Source organism: Vombatus ursinus, unplaced genomic scaffold (assembly GCF_900497805.2).
Source record: "Vombatus ursinus unplaced genomic scaffold, bare-nosed wombat genome assembly UNPS02007883.1, whole genome shotgun sequence".
NCBI lineage: Eukaryota > Metazoa > Chordata > Mammalia > Diprotodontia > Vombatidae > Vombatus > Vombatus ursinus.
Genome location: NW_020947661.1, coordinates 102,560 through 123,322, shown reverse-complemented (window position 1 = coordinate 123,322; position 20,763 = coordinate 102,560). Strand labels below are relative to the sequence as shown.

Here is a 20,763-nt window from a genome sequence, read left to right as displayed (position 1 = left end):
CTTTCCTCTTCTACAATTCAATGTTTCTCAATATCATCCCCTATTGCTCTGCAACAATCTCTGAAAAAGAGAGAGTCCTTGTTTTCTCTAGGACCACTTCCCCTACTTCTTCCATTCATCCATTCCTTCCTATTTCAACCATAAGCTTCCCCCATTGAAAAACTACCCTGTAATCCTTAATCTTTTTATCTGTAGACTTTTCACATTCTTTCAATAAATGTGCTCAAATTTGTCCGATCTTTTAAAACCTTTCATTTCAGCCTGACATCCTTTCAAGTTATTGTACCACCTCTCTTCTCTCTCTCCCCACCAGCTCTCATGGGAGGACAAATCTTTCTTTGTTAGGTCTACTTCTTCTCCCACTACTCACCTGTTAAAGCATTCTAATCTAGTTTCTGACCCCATCATTCCACTAAAACTATTCTCTTCAAAGTTACCAATAATGTCTAAATTATAACGTTTTTTCAAACTTCATGTAAAGTAATAGATGGTAGGGATTGTTACAGACTTTGTATTTGTATCATTAGCACCTAGGAAAGTAGCTAAAACAAAGTAGTGCTTATTAAACACTTGTTGATTGATTAATTGACTCACTTTTTGCAGCATATGACACCACGGACCACCTACTCTTATTGGATACTTTTCCCTCGTGAATTTTCATGACACTGGCCCTCCTGGTACTAGTATTCCTCCTACCTGTCTGATCTTTCCTTGTCATCCTTCTTTAGCAGATTATTATCCCTGTTCTGTCTCCTAATCATAAATATACCCCCAGGCTCTGTCCTAGACCATCTCCTCTTTTTTTCTATACCTTCTTAATGAACTCATTAGCTTCCACTACCATTAACATCTCCATCCAAATGAATTCTAAGTCAGTACTACCAGCCCTGAACTCCAATCCACCCTTCACCAATAGTTGGACATTTGTAGCTAGATGTCTCAAATGTGTTTGAAACTCAACAAGTTCAAGAGAGAAATCATCTTATCCCAACCTAAAACAAGGTATCCAGATAATTTCTTGTTTCTGTTGAGGGTCTCATTATCCTTCCAAGGAGCCTCGTATGTGATCCTGAAATCAGTCTCTATTCTTCTCTTTATCTTCCATTTCCTAACTAGTCAGCTGCCAAGTCTTGCCACCTCTTCATCTACAACATGTATCTCATATCCTTTCATGTTCTCTCAGATAGCCATCACTCTAACTGAGGTTGGCATCTCCTCTCACTTGGATTATTGCAAAAGCCTCTTCAGTAGAAGTTCAGTCTCTCCTTCCTCTAAACTACCCTCTAAAAACCTACAAAAATGGTCTTCCTAGAGCACTTGGCTAATCATGTTACTTGCTTACTCAAACCTTGAATGGATCCCCTATTGCTTGAGGACAAAATAACAATTCTTCCCCTTGATATTTAGAGTCCTAAACAATGTGAAGCCAGCCTATCTCTTCAGACTTATTTCATTTTGCTCTCAGACATGTACTCTATATTCCAACCCAGCTGGCCTACTGCTCGTTCCCCAGACTCAGAATTCTACCTCCATCTCTGTCCCTCTGCATAGGCCATCCTCCATGCTCCAAATGGCCTACCTCATCTCTGCTTCTTAGAACCTCAACCTTCCTTTGTGGCTGAGCTAGTGGGTCACCACTTATGGGAAGCCTAGTTGCTAAAACTCTGTGCCTCCTCAAGTTATCTTCTATTTACTTATTAGTGTAAACGTTTTATAACTTTCTCTCCAATAGAATGTAAGCTCCCTGAGTTGAAAGGTTGTTTTGCTTTGTTTCACTTTATATCCCCAGTGCTTTGGACAAGGCTCTGTGCATAGGGGGCAGAGAAACATATTCATTGAATGGAAGATACTAACTCACTTTTGAAAATATTAAGTCCCATTTACATTGGTAACATAATTATAGTAAGCAGATAACAGACATTGTAATAATTCTATACCACAATTTACATTTCATAAATTACTTCCCTCATAAAAATTTAGTGAAAAATATTGTTATTCTCATATAGATGAGGTAATTGAGGATCACAGAGATGCAATCACTTACCCACAATCAGGGACAGAGTCAGTAAGGCTCATATGTGAGGTCAAACACAACTCTCCTGACTTCAAGTACAATTCTCTTTCCACTACATCAACCAACAAATATATCAGTGAAATTCCTCCAGCTAAAGCTTCAGTCTGAGAACCAGGGGGAAAGTAATACATGAAACAAATATACCTATATATACACAGAGATCTTTACCTAAGGTGTTCTTATCTATATTCTATCATGTACTTACTGTTTATAGTGATGGTTCAAGACGTATGATATGACCTATGATAGTACTAATAAACTGTAATAATGTTCCAAGCATACATCTCACTTGCAAATCTTTGACTATATGGCCCTACAAGGGACCAGATACATGAAGACCCAAATCAGGAATGAATCTTACTCATTAAGATGGGGGGTTGGGTTAGGGGAGATTAAAGCCTTATACAAAACTGAAATCAATATAAAGTTTGTCATATCAAGAGGAATAGAGAGATCTCTCCCTCCTCCAAATTGAACTACAAATCAAAAATCAGCTCTAAGTGTTTTTACAGCAAAAACAAGAACAACAGTGGTACCTACTGATATAAGAAGATGAAAACTTTAGACTCCCAGGAACTATGTTTGCACAGCAAGGAAATATTTATGTTTGTTTTTGTAGCATTTGGGATTTACAGCCTTGATTACCTTAACAACAATCATAGCCGACATCATCAAAATGCCATTTGGAATCCACTGGGATTGAGAAAATTACTAACAGAGGTGAATTGTTTGAGAAGTTGTCTAAATTCTCAGGGGCCTTCATTTGTTTTTTCTTTGTCTATATTTATCTAGGATTTTTAAAAATTGGAAAAACACGATTGGATAGCAATGTAGCCAAATCAGTAAGTATGATTTGCTATGAAATCTCTCAAAATTGTTCTGGAATCAATATGTAGTAATTAACATTGTGATAATGTTTACTAGATATGAAAACTGGTCCTCATCACATCACCTGATTCATTTTGGTTCTTACACCATTTAACTTTCTGTAAAGTAAGTCAGCAGTTATGTTGTTGATATACTTAAGAAATTCCAAGAACACCTGAAAAATCCAAAACTAATTCTTTTAAAGTATCATCGGAGGGCGGCTAGGTGGTTCAGTGGATAAACTCTGGCCTTGAAGTCAAGAGGACCTGAGTTCAAATGTGACCTCAGACACATGACACTTACTAGCTGAGTGACTCTGGGCAAGTCACTTAACCCCTGATTGCCTCATCAAAAAGGAAAAAAAAAGTATCACAGGAGGCAGAGTTCTGAAAATCTTTTCAATTACATAAATAATCATCTAATCTTGTTGCTTTCTCAAAAATTTTTATTCCAATTAACTTTTCTCTTTAATTAATAACCTTTCCCATTCAATTATTTCTAGCCGATTACTGCCCTTTTCAAGTGTACCCCAGTTCTAATTCCACTGCCAATCAAAGAGGCTCCTTTTTACCACGTGGATATCAGAACTATTTATAGAATATCTCTACTTGCTCTAAATGTCTTCCAGGCATTTTCATTACATGTCAGCATGTCATTCAAGAAGCAGCCTCTTCAATGTGGGGGATTGTATCCTCACCCCACTATATATATTACAATCTAAAACTCTGTGGGTCTTGTAACCATTCTCTCCCTTTCACGTTCCCTTGCCATCATCACTGCAGAATCAGAAAGGACCAAATAGAACTCAGATATATTTTGCATTTGTAGCAGCCATCTTACCAAAGGATCTTCAGTTTGGTTTGATCCCCTGGCCAAAGAGGAACTATGCTTGAAAGAGACTATGTCCTCTTATCTTTTCCCTTTTTTCTTCCCATAGGAGAATTTTGTGAGAAGCAGGATATGCACAGGTGAGAGGGTGGGTTTAGCCACCATGCACAAGTATTTGAAGAGAGACTAGGGCAGGTGTGGTGGTGAATGGGGCAGCATTTGAACAGCAACTAGAGCTCCATCCATTTTGGTCCAGGGTTCAGCCTGAGAAACCTGTCTGGGAACACCAGTCATTGTTTCTCTTCCATGAAGCACAATTGATATCAGTGATTTGCCACTTCTTCAATCGTCTCTCCCAGTTTGGGAAAGCCTATGTTAACTCAAAAGTTTATTTCTTTTATCAAATTTATTTCTATTTTTGTTTAATTAGCATTGCAATATGGAACCAGCTAAAAGTATGGTTGATCACAGCAATTTCTGGATCATATATACTTCATTATTTGGGATAGGATGCAATGGAGAAAGGCAGTGGCAAGTTATACAAAAAATATTAAAGGAAATATAGACTTAGGAAATGGCAGGATCTTACTGCCTGGGAACTCTGAGCTAAATTAAAAAGCTCATGTTGATTTTTATTCTATAACTTTCCAAAGTGGGATAAAAACTCAAATCTAGCTTTATCCTTAGAAAAACACAAGCCCAACAATAATTTTTGTATGGTGAAGGATTTGACAAGCTTACACAGTAGGGCACATGGCCTTCCCCATTCCGCCCATGCTTAGTAAGAGCCTTCTAAAATGATGGAGCCAAGGGTGGATACTGAAGAGAAAGTCTCATTCGGTGGTAGAAGGAGAGGGGTAACTGGAAAAGACTGTCAGTGTCCCCATTAGAAAGGTGAGGGCCAAAGGGATAGAATAGGAATCCTAATCCTTTCTCTCCTGCTGCAGCACAGGCGAATCATTTCACCTACATACAAGCCTTCTCAGACATGCTGCATCAAATTTTTTTTTCATAAGTTGTGACAGCCCGAGTTTTCAGCCCAAGAGGCCAGTCTATTAGTGATGAACTTCTTTGTACTTAGATAGGCAGGTTCTCAAAATACAAATATGATCTCTTGCTGGCACCATATTTGAAGACTTTACAATGCAGGAGAGCTTTGGAAAGCATGTGTTGCAGTGGCTCATCCTTTGAGCACCCAGGAATCCCTCTGTGCTAGAATGAGGAATTGGAGCTGGATTCCATGCAGTAGGCATGGAGCCAGGAAAGAGCGAGGGATTGTCATGTTGATTGTCTGCTCTGACCAAGACACATTGGGGTGCTATGCTCAGCTCTTGGACACCACGCATTAGGGATGATATTGACATGCTGAAGTATGTCCAGAGAGACTGGTCAGGCTGGTGAGAAGAATGAAAATCATTTCCTAAGATGATGGGTATGAGTAATTGGGGATGTGTACCCTGGAAAAGATATTATGTAGAAGGGAAATGATTGCTTTCTTCAAGTAGTTGAAGAGCTTTCAAGTGGCTCCAGAAAACAGAATCAGGAGAATAAGTAGAAATTTCAGAAACAGATTTTACCTTGACCTGAGGAAAAACATCCTAATAATCAGATCTCTCCAAAACATGAATGATTTTCCTTCAGACGTAGTAATTTTCCCATCACTGGGAAGGCTTCAGTAGGGGTAAATATTTTTTATACTTCTCCTTCTTTTAAGAAAAAAATTAATTATAAACTATAAAATCATTATCAGTTATTACTATTTTTATGAACAAAAAATCACAAAGGAATTTTGTATATGAAATTGTAAAACAAATGCATGTAGCTTCTTAGTATCTGCCATTCTTCATTTCTCAAAAGTTAGTATTTTTAAAACTCCAAGCCTTCAGAACACTAATCGAAATCAAAGTCCTTACTATTGCTCCTCTGTGCTTTGGATTTGTTGGGTGTCCTGACAAAGGGTCCTTGGTTCTGGGGTCTAGCACTGGATCAGCAATGAGTCTTTCCTGCCCATTTACAAATATTTAGAAGTATGTGCCCTCCAATTAGTCCTGTGGTAAATGTTACAGCTGTACATTTACAATCTGGGTGGTTGGGCAGTATAGTGGATTGAGAACTGGGTCTGAGGTCAGGAAGACCTGAGTTCAAATCTAGTCTCAGACATATCTTAGCTATATACCCTCGGGCAAGTTTCTTAACTTCTTTCTGCCTCAGTTTCTTCATCTGCAAAATGGACACAATAACAATGTGATATTACCTAGTCATTTGGGAAGACTTAAAGATCTGCTTTGAACAGTGCTTACAAATATAAAAAACAAGGTATTGATATTACAGTCAAGATGCCATGCCCCTGCAAGGAAGGGAGAGACTATTCATTGCCTATGCTGCATTTGAAAGTGAACTTGGTGGAGCCAATGCTGTGTAGGAACTGCTTTAAGTATGAGCTCACTCTCTCAGGGTCTAAGGTAGTATAGGGGAGAGTATGCTAATGATCCACAGGGATGAGTTTATACCAACTTGTTGTGCTATATCTTTTCAAGAAATATCCATTAATAAAGCTAATTGATGATAATTTGTTAAATTATATTTGGTAACAAAAAACTATTTCAAGTGTTGATATTGGGTAGATATTAATTGGGAATGGAGATTGATAATGGGGAGAGAATGCCAGAATGGAAAGAGGGGTACAACAACACTATAATACATTGAGATTACTCCTACAGCATTGAGGGCAAATATAGTGAGCCCCACTCCATGGTCCCAACTCATTAGTGTATCTGTGTGTGTGTTGTGTGTGAGTTGGATAAATACCCCAAGAGCCTATGTGATCCTCACAATAAAAATGGAAATTATGAGGTAAAAAAAGAAAGTAAGACTAGCACTTTCAGATTTCAAATTATTCTATGAAGTGATCATGATCAGATTACACTGTATAGTGATTATTTCATAAATGATGTCATTTTGGGGAAAGGTAGAACAATAGCACAGAATGGGAAAGCAGAATTATAATCAAAGTTAAATGCTAAACTAGTGCTTGGGGGGGAAAAAAAACAAATTACAAAGCAATGGGAAGGTGCTGATTTTTGAATGGTGGATGATGTCAGCCAGAAGGACTAATAGAAGCAGAGGAACAAAAATTAGGAAGCTGATAACTCAACTGGATTCTGCCTTGACAAGACCAGATATGGAATACCATGTTCAGACCTACTCTCCTCATTTTAGGAAAATCTTAAAAACATAGAAACATCTGGAAATGGTAACCAAGGTGGTGGTCAGTCAATAAGGATTTTCTGGGCTAACTCTATGCCAGTCTCTATGCTATAAATTGGAAAACAAAAGTACTTGCCTTCCAGGACCTCAGATTCTATTGGGAGAGATACCATGTAAATAAACAGCTATATATAAATTATAGGTGGAGTAAATGGAAAATCATCTTAGAGAGGAAGGTACTATTAGCTTGACAGGCCAGAAAAGGTTTCTTTTTTTCTTTTTCTTTTTTTTCTTTCTTTCTTTCTTTCTTTCTTTCTTTCTTTCTTTCTTTCTTTCTTTCTTTCTTTCTTTCTTTCTTTCTTTCTATCTTTTTTTTTTTTGAGGCAATTAGGGTTGTGTGACTTGCCCAGGATAACCTAGGTAATAAGTGTCTGAGACAGGATTTGAACTCAGATCCTGCTTATTCCAGGGCTGGCACCCTAGCCACTGTACAGAAAAGGCTTCTCACAGAATGTGGAATTTGAATTGTGTTAAGGAAAGCACAGCAAAATAAGCAACAAAGTGGGAGGAGTAAAGCATTTCAGGCCTGTGAGACAGGCAGTGTAAATGTTTGTGCAGAAAATAGAGTGTCAAGTGTGTGGAAAGGCAAATAATTCAATGTGGCTAGACTGTACACTGTGTGAATGTGAGTGAAGTGTAAGGTTGAAAAGGTAGGAAGTAGCCAGTTTGTGAAGATTTTTATTTTTCAAATGATTCTTTATTGAAATCTTTTGTTTTTACATGATATACATTTCTTCTAGTCTCTCTCCCTCTTTATCCCTCACAAAGAGTTATTATGTAGAAAAGGGAATACATTTTTACAGGTGTATTATGCCACAAAGGTAGTCCTTGATAAAAGGAAATTCCCTGCATACACCAAAATATTTCTAGACCACTTTTGTGGTAGCAAAGAACTGGAGAAAAAGCAAGGAAGAGAATAATTATTTTTCTCTTAAGTTAATAACCAAGTGTTACTTAAGATTATGGTTTTTGCTTTCTGTTTCCTCACTCAGAAAACAATGCCTGTGGATTATTCAGCAAGTCTCTGTAGGACATTGCTGATAGATAAGATTGCCCAAATTCTTGGGATACATACTTTTTGATCTTGAGTGGAATCCCAACCAACTAGAAGACCTTACAAACAGAATCCCGTTTAGGTGAGAACTTGCCCTTGGAAAATAAGCCGTTGTCTTTGAAACTTTTCATTAGAACTTAGGGTGAGCCAACTTATGAAGGGGAAAACTAGCCAGGGTGTTCTGGGTAGAGAGGAATACTTTTGTCCAGATTGCTAGAGGAGACTGAGTTTCATGATCAGGTCACATTCTCAGCAGGAGCTGAAGACTATTGCCCACCTCCTCATTAATATGGCCAACCTCTCATTGAATGTTAACCAATCAGAGTTGATGTCCGCCCTCAGGTCCATCCCCTTTTCGAAAGGATTTTTAAGCATTTGATGTTCTCCAAGGGGCACCTTTGGTTTCCAAGAGTATCATTGACCTCATCTTATTAATTTTTTACTAGGCATAATAAATCGATTGATTATTAAATACCCAGAAACTATGTCTCTCAGACTTTTCATTTATCACGGCAGAGGACCAGTGACTGAGCACTGGCAAAACAAATTGTGGCACGGGAACACAATAGAATATGATTATTCTGTGAGATATAACAGCTATGATTAATATAGGAACATAGCAATGATTAACTTGTTCTGTTACAGAGTCATGATAGTAGAGGAAAGAACATAACACACACACAACGAACATAACAATGTAAATGGAAGGAACCGCCCCAATCAATCAATAGAAGATGAGTGTTGCAAGATTCTAAAAAAATAATCATGGACCCAAAGAAGAGGAATAAGGCACTTCTCCATACACCTTTCCAGAAGGAGGAGATCCATGTTTGTGGAACATTGCATGTATTTTTAGACCTTTGCAATTAACATTTAAATTCACAAATGTAACCCATCAAAAAGAAAATGCATCTTTTCTAAAACACAGTTGTTGGTATCCCTTAATCCTAACCATTATATCAGTAAAATAATAAAGGAATCTTAAAGGAAGGGAATGTTTCATTTTTTCTTTGTTTCACTGAAACATATCACAGTGCCTGACACAAAGTATGTACTTGATAAATACGCGTTGTATTGAGTTGAATTCATGAAAAAGGATATTTCCTAGGCAACAGTTTTTGCAAGGCCCCTTTTACTTCATTGTTCCTTAGACTGTAAATCAGGGGGTTCAACATGGGAATCATTACCATGTAGAAAACAGACACTACTTTATTTTCATCTGTTGAGTAACTGGACTTAGGCATCACGTAAATGAATGTAAGGGTCCCATAGAACAAAGTGACTGCTGTGAGGTGGGAGGTGCAAGTTGAGAAAGCTTTGGATCTCCCTTCAGTGGACCTTATCTTCAGGACACAGGAGAGGATGTATACATAAGAGATTATGATAATTAACATTGTGATCATAATTATTGACCCAGCAGAGGCAGAAGGAAGAATTTCAGCAACATCATCTTGGGAGTAGGAAAGCTTCAAAAGTGGTGAATAATCACAGAAAAAGTGATTGATCTTATTGGGTCCACAGAAGGACAGATTCAATAAGCAACAAGTAAATATCCAAGCATTTACACAACCACCCAGGTAGGATGTGATGAGGAACAGTGTGCAGACCCTAGCAGACATTTTGGTGGAGTAGTGTAGAGGGTTAGAGATGGCCAAATACCGATCATAGGCCATCACAGCCAGCAGGAAGCACTCAGCGCTCCCAAAGCTGACTACAAAGAACAGTTGGACCACACAGCCTTCAGGAGGGATTATAGTTTTGTCCACAAGGAAGTTTTTGAGCATAACAGGTGTGACAGATGAGGAATATCCAATATCCACAAATGCCAAGTGACTGAGGAAAAGATACATTGGAATGTGAAGCTGAGAGCTATTTCTGATCAATGTGATTATGCTAAGGTTACTAATTAAGGTGACAGCATAGACACCTAGAAACATCACAAAGAGGATGACACGAAGGGTTGGATCATCTGTTAAGCCCAAAAGAATGAATTCAGTCACAGTAGTGCAGTTATTGCCAGACATCTGTCTTGGAAAGAAAGCCTGTTAGTCAGAAAAAAAGGAGATTAAAATAGAATTCAGGACTAAGATTTGGATAGTTCTACTGCTGTATTGAGGAAACATTCACTGGTCACCTCCTACATGCCCATCCTACTATCATGCTCTCCTACTTTTTGTTCCTGTTCATCATGGCAATGTATCCATAAGAAAAGGAGAGATGAATATATTTTTGTTGCTTCCAAATTTTTTTTCCTGGACCAACAATACTGTGTGATTGGCCAACTTTGCCATTGTGAGAATGTGTGAAAAGGCTGTAAGAGTGAAGAGGATTATTTAATCACATCATAATCATATGATATTTGATCATATTGTACCTTTCTTAACTATATGCAGACTATATCCAAATGTGTGAATGCTATTCTGCCAACTAACTAACATTGTTAATCCCTTCCAAAGAAATAGAATCTGCTCTATGCTCCTTCACATCTCACAGGACCACTTTCCACATCAGATGATGTTATCCACATCAGGTTACTTGACTATGAGGAAAATTCTAGTTGCCAATATAAACCTTATGTTCTATAATCACAAGAGAAGAAGAATCTCAACTCTGGGTCTTCTCAATATATTTTTTTCATGACCTACTTGGGATTGTGACTTGCCCAAGTCGCACAGTTAGCATCAAGTGTCTAAGGATGGATTTGAACTCAGGTCCTACTGAATCCAGGGCCACCTCTCTATCCACTGCACTGCTTTGCTTCCCCACTCCTGTGTATTTTTCTGCAAAGAGGAATCATTAAGCTAGACATTGCTAGCCTGAAGGACTAGTGAAAATTTTCCATCAAAATGCTGTTGTTTCTAGGTAAAACAATGGAAAACACTTGCTCAACTGCTGTCACCATTTCCTGTTTTCCTGTCAGGTCCTTCAACTGCAGAATAGCTGAGCAAATTCTAGTATAGAAAAACAGTGGCAATTTATGTGTCATAAGAAGTGAGGAGTAACACCGCTTTGGAGTAATATGGAAACACTTTCATTAACTAATGCAGAGTGAACTAAGTAGAACTAGAATAACAAAGTATATGATGACCACAATAATCATGAGAGGGGAAATCACTTGAAAGATCTCAGAACTTGCAACAAAATAGCAACAAATCACTTCATCATAAGAGTGATGAGCAAATATCATCCACCACTTCTTGGCAGAAATGTGATGGACTAGAGGTGCAGAGTGAGACCTGTATCCTCAGACATGCTGAATTCGTTGATTTAGTTTCCTTGACTATACAGATCTCTTACAAGGGAGGGCTTCCACTGTGAGTGGCAAGAGAAGTAGCTGACTGGGTAGTGACAGAAATGAGTGGATGAAGGGAACAAGAATAAAACATTTTCAAAATGCTCAATAGGAAAAAGGAAGTACAGTTTTACATCTGCATATACATGTATGTATGTATATATGCATATATATACATATACATATACATATACATATGTATGTGGCATTTCCTTTAAAGACCAAATTATCATGAAATGTTTGCATTAGTAAATACTTGTTAAATTCCAAATGCAAGGAATTGTCTTAAATATTACTTTTCCTGAAATATTCTCATCACTCCCAACTCTGAACTCATTTTTCTTCTCTTCTCAAGCTAGTAAAAAATAACATAAAATATTGAGATACTGTTCGTCTCAGAGAAGACTCTGTCTATAACACTCATTTATGGCTCTATGATTCCACTCTTTCTTTTGACCCCAAGAAAAGAAAGAATGCCTTAGCTAAATAAAAATGTGTAGAGTGATGAGGCAATTTTTCAACACCTTCTGCTTCCCACTTTCCTCTCAAGAGAGGACTTTGGAACCTACTTCTCTGACAAAAGAAAGACTGTCCCTGTGGGATCCCTTTTCTTTCCTCTTCTACAATTCAATATTCATCAATATCATCCCCCTATTGTCTTTGCAGCAATCTCTGAAAGAGAGAGAGTCCTTCTTTACTCCAGGGCCATTTCTTCAATTTGTTCCTTTGATCCCATCCATCCTATCTCAACCTTGAGCTTCTCCCATTGAAAACTACCCTATAAGCTTTAAATGTTTTATCTATAGGCTTTTTCCCTTCTTCCTATAGATATGCTGACATAAACCTTTAAAATCTTTCATTTGACCCTGACATTCTTTCAAGTTATTGTACTACATCATGTCTTTCCTTGTCAGCTCTCAGGGGGAAAAAAATCTACTTTTTTGAGTCCACCTATTTTTCTTGTACTCACTTGGTAAAACATTCTAATCTGGTTTCTGACCTCATCATTCCACTACAAACATTCTCTGCAAAGTTACCAATAACTTCTAAATCATCATGTTTTTGTAATATTCTTTTAGATCCATAGATGTTAGGGATTTTTTTAAACATTGCATTTGTATCATTAGCACTAGGAAAGTGGTTGAAAAATAGTAAGTGCTTATTAAACATTTGCTGATTGACTGTTTCACTTTTTGCAAGCAGGTGACACAGCGGACCATCTACTCTTGCTGGATACTTTTTCCTCATGATTTTCAGGACACTGATCTTCCTGGTACTAGTATTCTCCTACCTGTCTGACCTTTCCTTCTCAGTCTCCTTTGGCAGATTATTAATCCTGTACTGTCTCCTAATCATAAATGTTCCCCCAGGCTCTGTCCTAGACCCTCTCTTCTTTTTCTTTGCCTTCTCAAGGAATCCATTAGCTTCCACTGCCACATCTCCATCCAAATGAATCTTAAGTCAATAAATCCAGCCCTGAACTGAATCCACCAATCACTGATACTTGGACATTAGTAACTAGATGTCCCCAAAGCATTTGAAACTCAACAAGTTCAAAAGAAAAATCATCTATCCCAAACATTCAACCTAAAACCACTTAACTATAATAATTATTTTTCTATTGGAGGTCTCATCATCCTTCCAAGAAACTTCATCTGTGATCCTGAAATCAATCTCTATTTTTCTCTCCATCTTCCATTTCCTAACCAGTCAGCTGCGAAGTCTTGTCACTTCTTCATCTACAACATGTATCTCATATCCTCTCATGTCCTCTTAAATAGCCATCATCCTAACTCAGGTTTGCATTTCCTCTCACTTGGATTATTGCAAAAGCCTCTAAATTAGAAGTCCATTTTCTCCTTCCTCTAAACTATCCTTTAATAACGTACAAAAATGATCTTCCTAAAATACGTGAGTAACCATGTCACTCAAGCCATGAACACATCCCATATTGCCTAGAGAACAAAATCACAATTCTTCAGCTTGATATTTAGAGTCCTGCACAACCTGACTCCAGTCTCCTTCTTTAAATTTATTTCACTTTGTTCCCAGCCATATACTCTACATTCCAGCCATATACTCTACGTTCCAGCCCAGCTAGCCTGCTTTCTGTTCCCCAGACTCAGAATTCTACCTTCATCTGTGTCCCTCTGCTCAGGCCATCCTCCATGCTCCAAATGCCCTACCTCATCTCTGCTTCTTAGAATCTTAAGTTTCCTTCATGGCTCAGCTAGAGCGTCACCACTTATGAGAAGCCTGGTATCTAAAACTATTCCTCCTCAAATTATCTTGTATTTACTTCTTTGCTGAAATATGTTATCCCTTTGTCTCCAATAGAATGTAAGCTCTCTGAGTTTAAGGACTGTTTTGCATTTTTTCCTTTTCTATCCCCAGTGCCTTGGACAAGGCTCTGTGCATAGTGGGCAGAGAAAAATATTCATTCAATGGGAGGCACCAACTCTCATATGAAAACCTTAAGTCTCTTTTACATTGGTAACATAATCATAAGTGGATAACATGAATTCTAATGACTCAGTACACAGCTTAAATTTCATAAACTACTTTTCTCCCACAAGTTGAAGGGGAAAATATTGTTATTGTCATTTTAAAGATGAAGTAACTGGGCATCACAGAGGTGCAGTCACTTGTCCACAATCAGAGGCAGAGCCAGTAACACTCAAATGTGAGGTTCAAGTCCAGCTCTACTGACTTCAAATCCAATTCTCTTTCTACCACATCAACCAACAAATACATCGTAAAATTCCTCCAGCTAAACCCACAATCTAAGAAGTGGGGGAAAAGTAATACAGCAAACAAATGTACCTATGTATACCCAGAGATCTTTACCTAAGGGTTTCTTATATAACCATGTTCTATTAAATACTTACTGTTTGTGGTGATGTTTCCGGTTGTATGATATGACTTACGGTAGATCACAATTTACTTACTTACATGCTGTAATAATATTACAATCATACAGCTCACTTACAAATCTTTGATTTTATGTGGCCCTACAAGCTACCAGATACATGACCCAAATCAGGAATGAATCTTACACATTAAGATAGGGGCAGGTGGAGATTAAAATCCTATGCAAAACTAAAATCAATATAAAGTTTGGCATATCAAGAAGAATAAATAGGCCCTCTTGAACTGAGCTACAAATCAAAAATCAGAGCTAAGTATTTTTACAGATGAACCAAGAACTGCAGTGGTACCTATTAAAAGAAGATGACAACTTTAGACTCCAAGGAACTATCTTTGCACAGTAAGGAAACATATTTTGTTTTGTAACATTTGGGATTTAGACCCTTGAGTACCATAACACCAAACATAGTTGACATCATCAAAATGCCATTTGAAATCCACTGGGATTGAGAAAACTACTAACACAGAGATGAGTTGTTTAAGAAGTTCTCCAAATTCTCAGGGGCCTTCTTTTATTTTCTTTTGTCTATATTTATCTAGGATTGTTATAAATGGAAAAACAAGATTGGATAGCAATATAACCAATCTAGTAAGTATGATCTGCTATGGAATCTCTCAAAAATTATTATGGAATCAATTTGTTGCAATTATCATTGTGACAATGTTCACTAGATGAAAATTGATTCTCATCACATCACCTGATTCATTTTGCTTCTATCATCATTTAACTTTCTGCAATGGAAATTAGCAGTTATGTTGTTGATATACTTAAGAAATTTCAAGAACACCTCAGAAATCCCAAACTATATTTTTTTAAAGTATCACAGAAGAACTTTGAAAATCTTTTCAATTACATAATTAATCATCTGATTTTGTTGCTTTCTCAAACTTTTTTACTCCAATTAAATTTCCACTTTAATTACTAACCTATCCAGTTCAATTATTTCTAGCTGATTAATGTCCTTTTAAAATGTACCCCAGTTCTAACTCCATGGCCAATCAAAAAGGCTCCTCTTTATCACATGGATATCAGAACTATGTGTAGAATATCTCTACTTACTCTAAATTTCTTCAAGGCATTTTCACTACATGTCAGCATGCCATTCAGGAAGCAGCCTCTTCAATATGGGGGATTCTATCCTTACCCCACTACATATATTACAGTCTAAAACTCTACAAATTTTGTAACCATCATCTCCCTTTCATGTTCCCTTGCCATCATCACTGCAGAATCAGAAAGGACCAAATAGAACTCAGACATATTTTTCATTTGCAGCAGCCATCTTACCAAAGGATCCTCAGTTTGGTTTGAGCCCCTGACCAAAGAGGGACTATGTTTGAAAGAGACTGGGCCCTCTTCTCTTTTACCTTTCTTGTTCCCCTAGGAGAATTTTGTGAGAAGCAAGATGTGCTCACGTGAGAGGGTGAGTTTGGCCATCATGCACAAGCATTTCAAGAGAGACTGGAGCAAGTCTGGCGGTGGAGGGGGCAGCATTTGAACAGCAACTAGAACTCCATTTATTTTGGTCCAGGGAGTAGCCTGAGAATCCTGTCTGGAAACACCAGTCATTGTTTCTCTTCCATGAAGCACAATTGATATCAGTGATTAGTCACTTCCTCAATGATCTCTCCCAGTTTGGGAAAGCCTATATTAACTCAAAAGTTTCTTTCTTTTCTCTAGTTTATTTAGGTTTCTGTTGAATTAGCATGGCAATATGGAATCAGCTAAAAGTGTGGTTGATCACAGCAATTTCTGGATCATATATGCTTCATTACTTGGAACAGGATGCAATGGAGAAGGGCAGTGCCAAATTACACAAAAATATTACAGAAAATATAGACTGTTGGAAAAATGGCAAGATCTTCTTGCTTAAGATCTCGGAGTTAAATTAAAAAGCTCATATTGATTTTTATTCTATAACTTCCCAAAGTGGCGTAAAAACATGAATCTAGTTTTATCCTTAGACACACATAAGTTGAACAATAATTTCTGTCTGGTGAAGGACTTGACAAGCTTATTCAGGAGGGCACATGCCCTGCTCCATTCCACCCATGCTTAGTAAGAGCCTTCTAAAATGATGGAGCCAAGGGTGGGGACTGAAGGGAAAGTCTCATTTGGTGGTAGGAGAAGAGGAGCAGCTAGAAAAGATTGTCAGTGTCCCCATCAGAAAGGTGAGGGCTGAGAGATTTGGCCATGTGGGAAAGTCCAGGGTTTTTCCTTTGTGGGGTCTAGATCCCAACCTCATCATCAGCCAGGGCCAACATCCTCTCTAGGTAATTAGTGTTTCAGCTGTCATGGACCTTATACAAAGAGTGGGCATGTCAATAGGCCTGTGTCCATATACTGGTTTGGGGCTAGTTCAGTGCCTGGCACATAGTATTCACTTAATAAAGGCTTGTTGATTGATTGACTTGAGTAACACAGACGAGGTCTACAGGTTCAAGGGTGCTGGGACCCCAAGATCACAATATGCCAGTCATGCCCAAAAGAATTTGACCCAAGTCTTTTTTCAGTCAAAGACAAGGTTGATTACAACATATGTCACATTGGGCAGAATCTTAAGGAGCGTGAACATTACTGAGCTATTGGCTAGATTATAAGAATCTGAGCACTTTAAATGGAGACATGATGGACCTTATATACAGAAAGACTGTGGGAGGGATGTAGAAGTGGCCAAGTAGTTTGAGGTGACTGGAGGAGGATCTGGATGGTAGTGGCCAGTAAGCTGGGGTGAACAGAACTCCTGGGACCTGGACCACATAGCCAAGAGGCAATGGGGCCTAGCTAGGATTAAGGGTGGGAAATGGCTGTGGGCCCTAGGGAGTAAGACAATGGAGGGCCAGGCTAGGTTAATGGTAACAGAGATTGGGAGTAGCCACAATGATAGGCCAGTTGATGAGATTATAGCCTCAGGTGACCTCCAGAGATTTAGCCATGTGGGAAAGTCCAGGGTTATTTTCCTTTTTGGGGTCTAGATCCCATTGTCATCAACACCCAACAACTAACAACTTTAGATTCACCCAAATAAATATCTTGACTTCTGTCTACCTAAAGACCAATTCAGTTTCATTATTTTTTCCTTTTTCAGTCAATTGCTTTGTTCTCACAGTTATGAATTTGCTTACTTTAAGGGTGGCATGGTTGGCTAATGTTTGGAACACTTTGGTTTTTTTGTTTTTTTAATAATTTATTTTGATTTATCAATAATCACTTCAATATGCTTTTGAGTTTAAAATTTTTCTCCTCCTTCCTCCCTAGCACCCTCCCCAAGACGGTGCACAATCTCATGTATGCTATACATTTACATTCATATTAAACCTATTTTCACATTAGTGATCTTGTAAGTAGAAATTCAAACCAATAGGAGGAACCATCAGAAAGAAGAAACAAAACTCAACAAAAGAGAAAAAAAATAACAATTCAACTTCCATAGTTCTTTCTTTGGGTGTGCATAGCATTTTCCATCACAAGGCCTCTGGAGATGTCTTAGATCCTTGTATTGCCAGGAAGGGTTAAGTTTGTCAATATTAGTTATCACACAACATGGTTCTTATCATGTACAACATTCTCTTGATTCTGCTCACTTCACTCAGCATCAGACCCTACAAGTCTTTCCAGGTTTTTCTGAAGTCAGTCTGTTCATCATTTTTTATAACACAATAGTATTCCATCACATTCATACCACAACTTGCTCAGCCATTCCCCAATTGATGGGCATCCTTTCAATTTCCAAGTCTTTGCCATGACAAAAAGAGCTGCTATGAATATTTTTGTACATGTAGGTCCTTTTCCCATTTGTGTGATCTCTTTGGGATACAGACCTAGAAGCGGTATTGCTGCGTCAAATGGTGTGCACATTTTTATAGCCCTTTGAGCATAGCTCCAAATTGCTCTCCAAAATGGTTGGATCATTTCACAACTCCACCATCAATGCATTAGTGTTCCAATTTTCCCACATCTTCTCCAACATTTATCATTTTCCTCTTTTGTCTTGTTGACCATTCTGATAGGTGTGATGCAGTACCTCAGAGTTGTTTTGATTTGCATTTCTCTAATCAACAGTGATTTAGAGCATTTTTTCATATGGCTATAGATGACTTTAATTTCTTCATCTGAGAACTGTCTGTTCATATCCTTTGACCACTTATCAATTGGGGAATGGCTTGTATCCTTATAAATTTGACTTAATTCTCTACATATTTTGGAAATGAGGCCCTTATCAGAGAGACTGGTTATAAAAATTCTTTCCCAATTTTCTACCTTCCTTCTAATCTTAGTTGCATTGGCTTTGTTTGTGCAAAAACTTTTCAATTTAATGTAATCAAAATTATCTATTTTGTTTTTCATAATGTTCTCTATCTCCTGTTTGGTCATGAATTCTTCTGTTCTCCATAGATCTGACAGATAAACTATTCCTTGCTTTCCCAGTTTGCTTATAGTATCAGCCTTTATATCTAAATCATGTACCCATTTTGACTTTATTTTGGTAGATGGTGTGAGATTTGGGTCTATGCCTAGTTTTTGCCATCCTCTTTTCCAGTTTTCCCAGGAGTTTTTTTCAAAGAGTGGGTTTTTATCCCAGAAGCTGGGGTCTTTGGTTTTATGAAATAATAGATTACTATAGTCATTGACTACTGTGTTTTGCATACTTATCCTATTCCACTGATCCACCACTCTATTTCTTAGCCAGTACCAAGCAGTTTTGATGATTGCTGCTTTATAATACAATTTAAGATCTGGAATGGCTAGGCCACCTTCCCCTGCATTTCTTTTCTTTAGTTCTCTTGATATTCTGGAACTTTTGTTCTTCCAAATGAATCTTGTTATTGTTTTTTCTAATTCTATAAAATAATTTTTTGGTAGTATGATTGGTATGGCACTGAATAAGTAAATTAGCTTAGGTAGAATTGTCATTTTTATTATATTAGCTCGGCCTACCCACGAGCAACGGATGTTTTTCCAGTTATTTAGATCTGATTTTATTTGCGTGAAAAGTGTTTTGTAATTGTGTTCATAGAGTTCCTGGGTTTGTTTCGGGAGGTAGACTCCTAAATATTTTATAATGTCTACAGTAAGTTTAAATGGAATTTCTCTTTCTATCTCTTGCTGTTGGGGTTTGTTGGTAATATATAGAAATGCCGATGATTTCTGTGGGTTTATTTTATAGCCTGCAACTTTCCTAAAGTTGTTTATTTCAAGTAGTTTTTTACTTGATTCTTTGGGATTCTCTAAGTATAACATTATGTCATCTGCAAAGAGTGATAGCTTTGTTTATTCTTTGCCTATTCTAATGCCTTCAATGTCTTTTCTTCTCTTATTGCTAAAGTTAACATTTCCAGTACGATGTTGAATAACATTGGTGATAATGGACATCCTTGTTTCACCCCCAATCTTATTAGAAATGCTTCTAGCTTGTCCCCATTACATATTATGCTTGCTTAAGGTTTTAGATAGATGCTATTTATTATTTTAAGAAAGACTCCATTTATACCTATGCTCTCTAGTGTTTTTAATAGGAATGGGTGTTGTATTTTGTCAAAAGCTTTTTCTGCATCTATTGAGATGATCATGTGGTTTCTGTTAGTTTTGGTGTTGATATGATAGATTATGCTGATAGTTTTCCTTATACTGAACCAGCCCTGCATTCCTGGTATAAATCCTACCTGGTCATAGTGTATTATTCACATGACAAGTTGCTGTAATCTATTTGCTAATATTTTGTTTAAAATTTTTGCATTTATATTCATTAGAGAAATTGGTCTATAATTTTCTTTCTCTGTTTTGACTCTTCCTGGTTTAGGTATCAGCACCATATTTGTATTATAAAAAGAATTTGGTAAGATTCCTTCTTTACCTATTTAACCAAATAGTTTATATAGTATTGGAATTAATTATTCTTTAAATGTTTGATAGAATTCACATGTAAATCCATCTGGCCCTGGAGATTTTTTCCTAGGGAGTTCATCAATGACTTGTTCAATTTCTTTTTCTGAGATGGGGTTACTTAAATATTTTACTTCCTCTTCTGTTAATCTGGGCAATTTATATTTTTGTAAATATATATCCATTTCACTAAGATTGTCAAATTTGTTGGCATATAGTTGGGCAAAATAATTCCTAATTGTTGTTTTAATTTCCTCTTCCTTGGTGGTAGTTTCACCCTTTACATTCTTGATACTAGTAATTTGGTTTTCTTCTTTCTTTTTTTTAAATTAGATTAACCAAAGGTTTATCTATTTTATTGGTTTTTTTTATAAAACCAGCTCTTAGTTTTATTTATTAGTTCAATAGTTTCCTTAATTTCAATTTTCTTAATTTTTCCTTTGGTGTTCAATATTTCTAATTTCATGTTTAATTGAGGATTTTTAAGCTGTTCTTTTTCTAGTTTTTCTAGTTGTATGCCCAATTCATTGATCTCCTCTTTTTCTATTTTATTTATGTAAGCATTTAGA

General features: G+C 37.2%; 1 protein-coding gene across 1 annotated transcript; it reads right to left on the bottom strand.

Annotated features, from left to right (window-relative positions):
- Positions 1-9,175: 9,175 nt before the first annotated feature.
- LOC114034088 (olfactory receptor 480-like) lies at positions 9,176-10,180 on the bottom strand. Its single transcript, XM_027849693.1, has one exon. It carries the CDS (start codon positions 10,112-10,114, stop codon positions 9,176-9,178), a length of 939 nt encoding a protein of 312 aa, XP_027705494.1. The 5' UTR covers positions 10,115-10,180.
- Between the last annotated feature and the right edge of the window lie 10,583 nt (positions 10,181-20,763).

What these genes read in the sequence shown, in the direction of transcription:
- LOC114034088 (XM_027849693.1), bottom strand. Translation starts at nt 10,114, where the DNA reads ATGTCTGGCAATAACTGCACTACTGTGACTGAATTCATTCTTTTGGGC.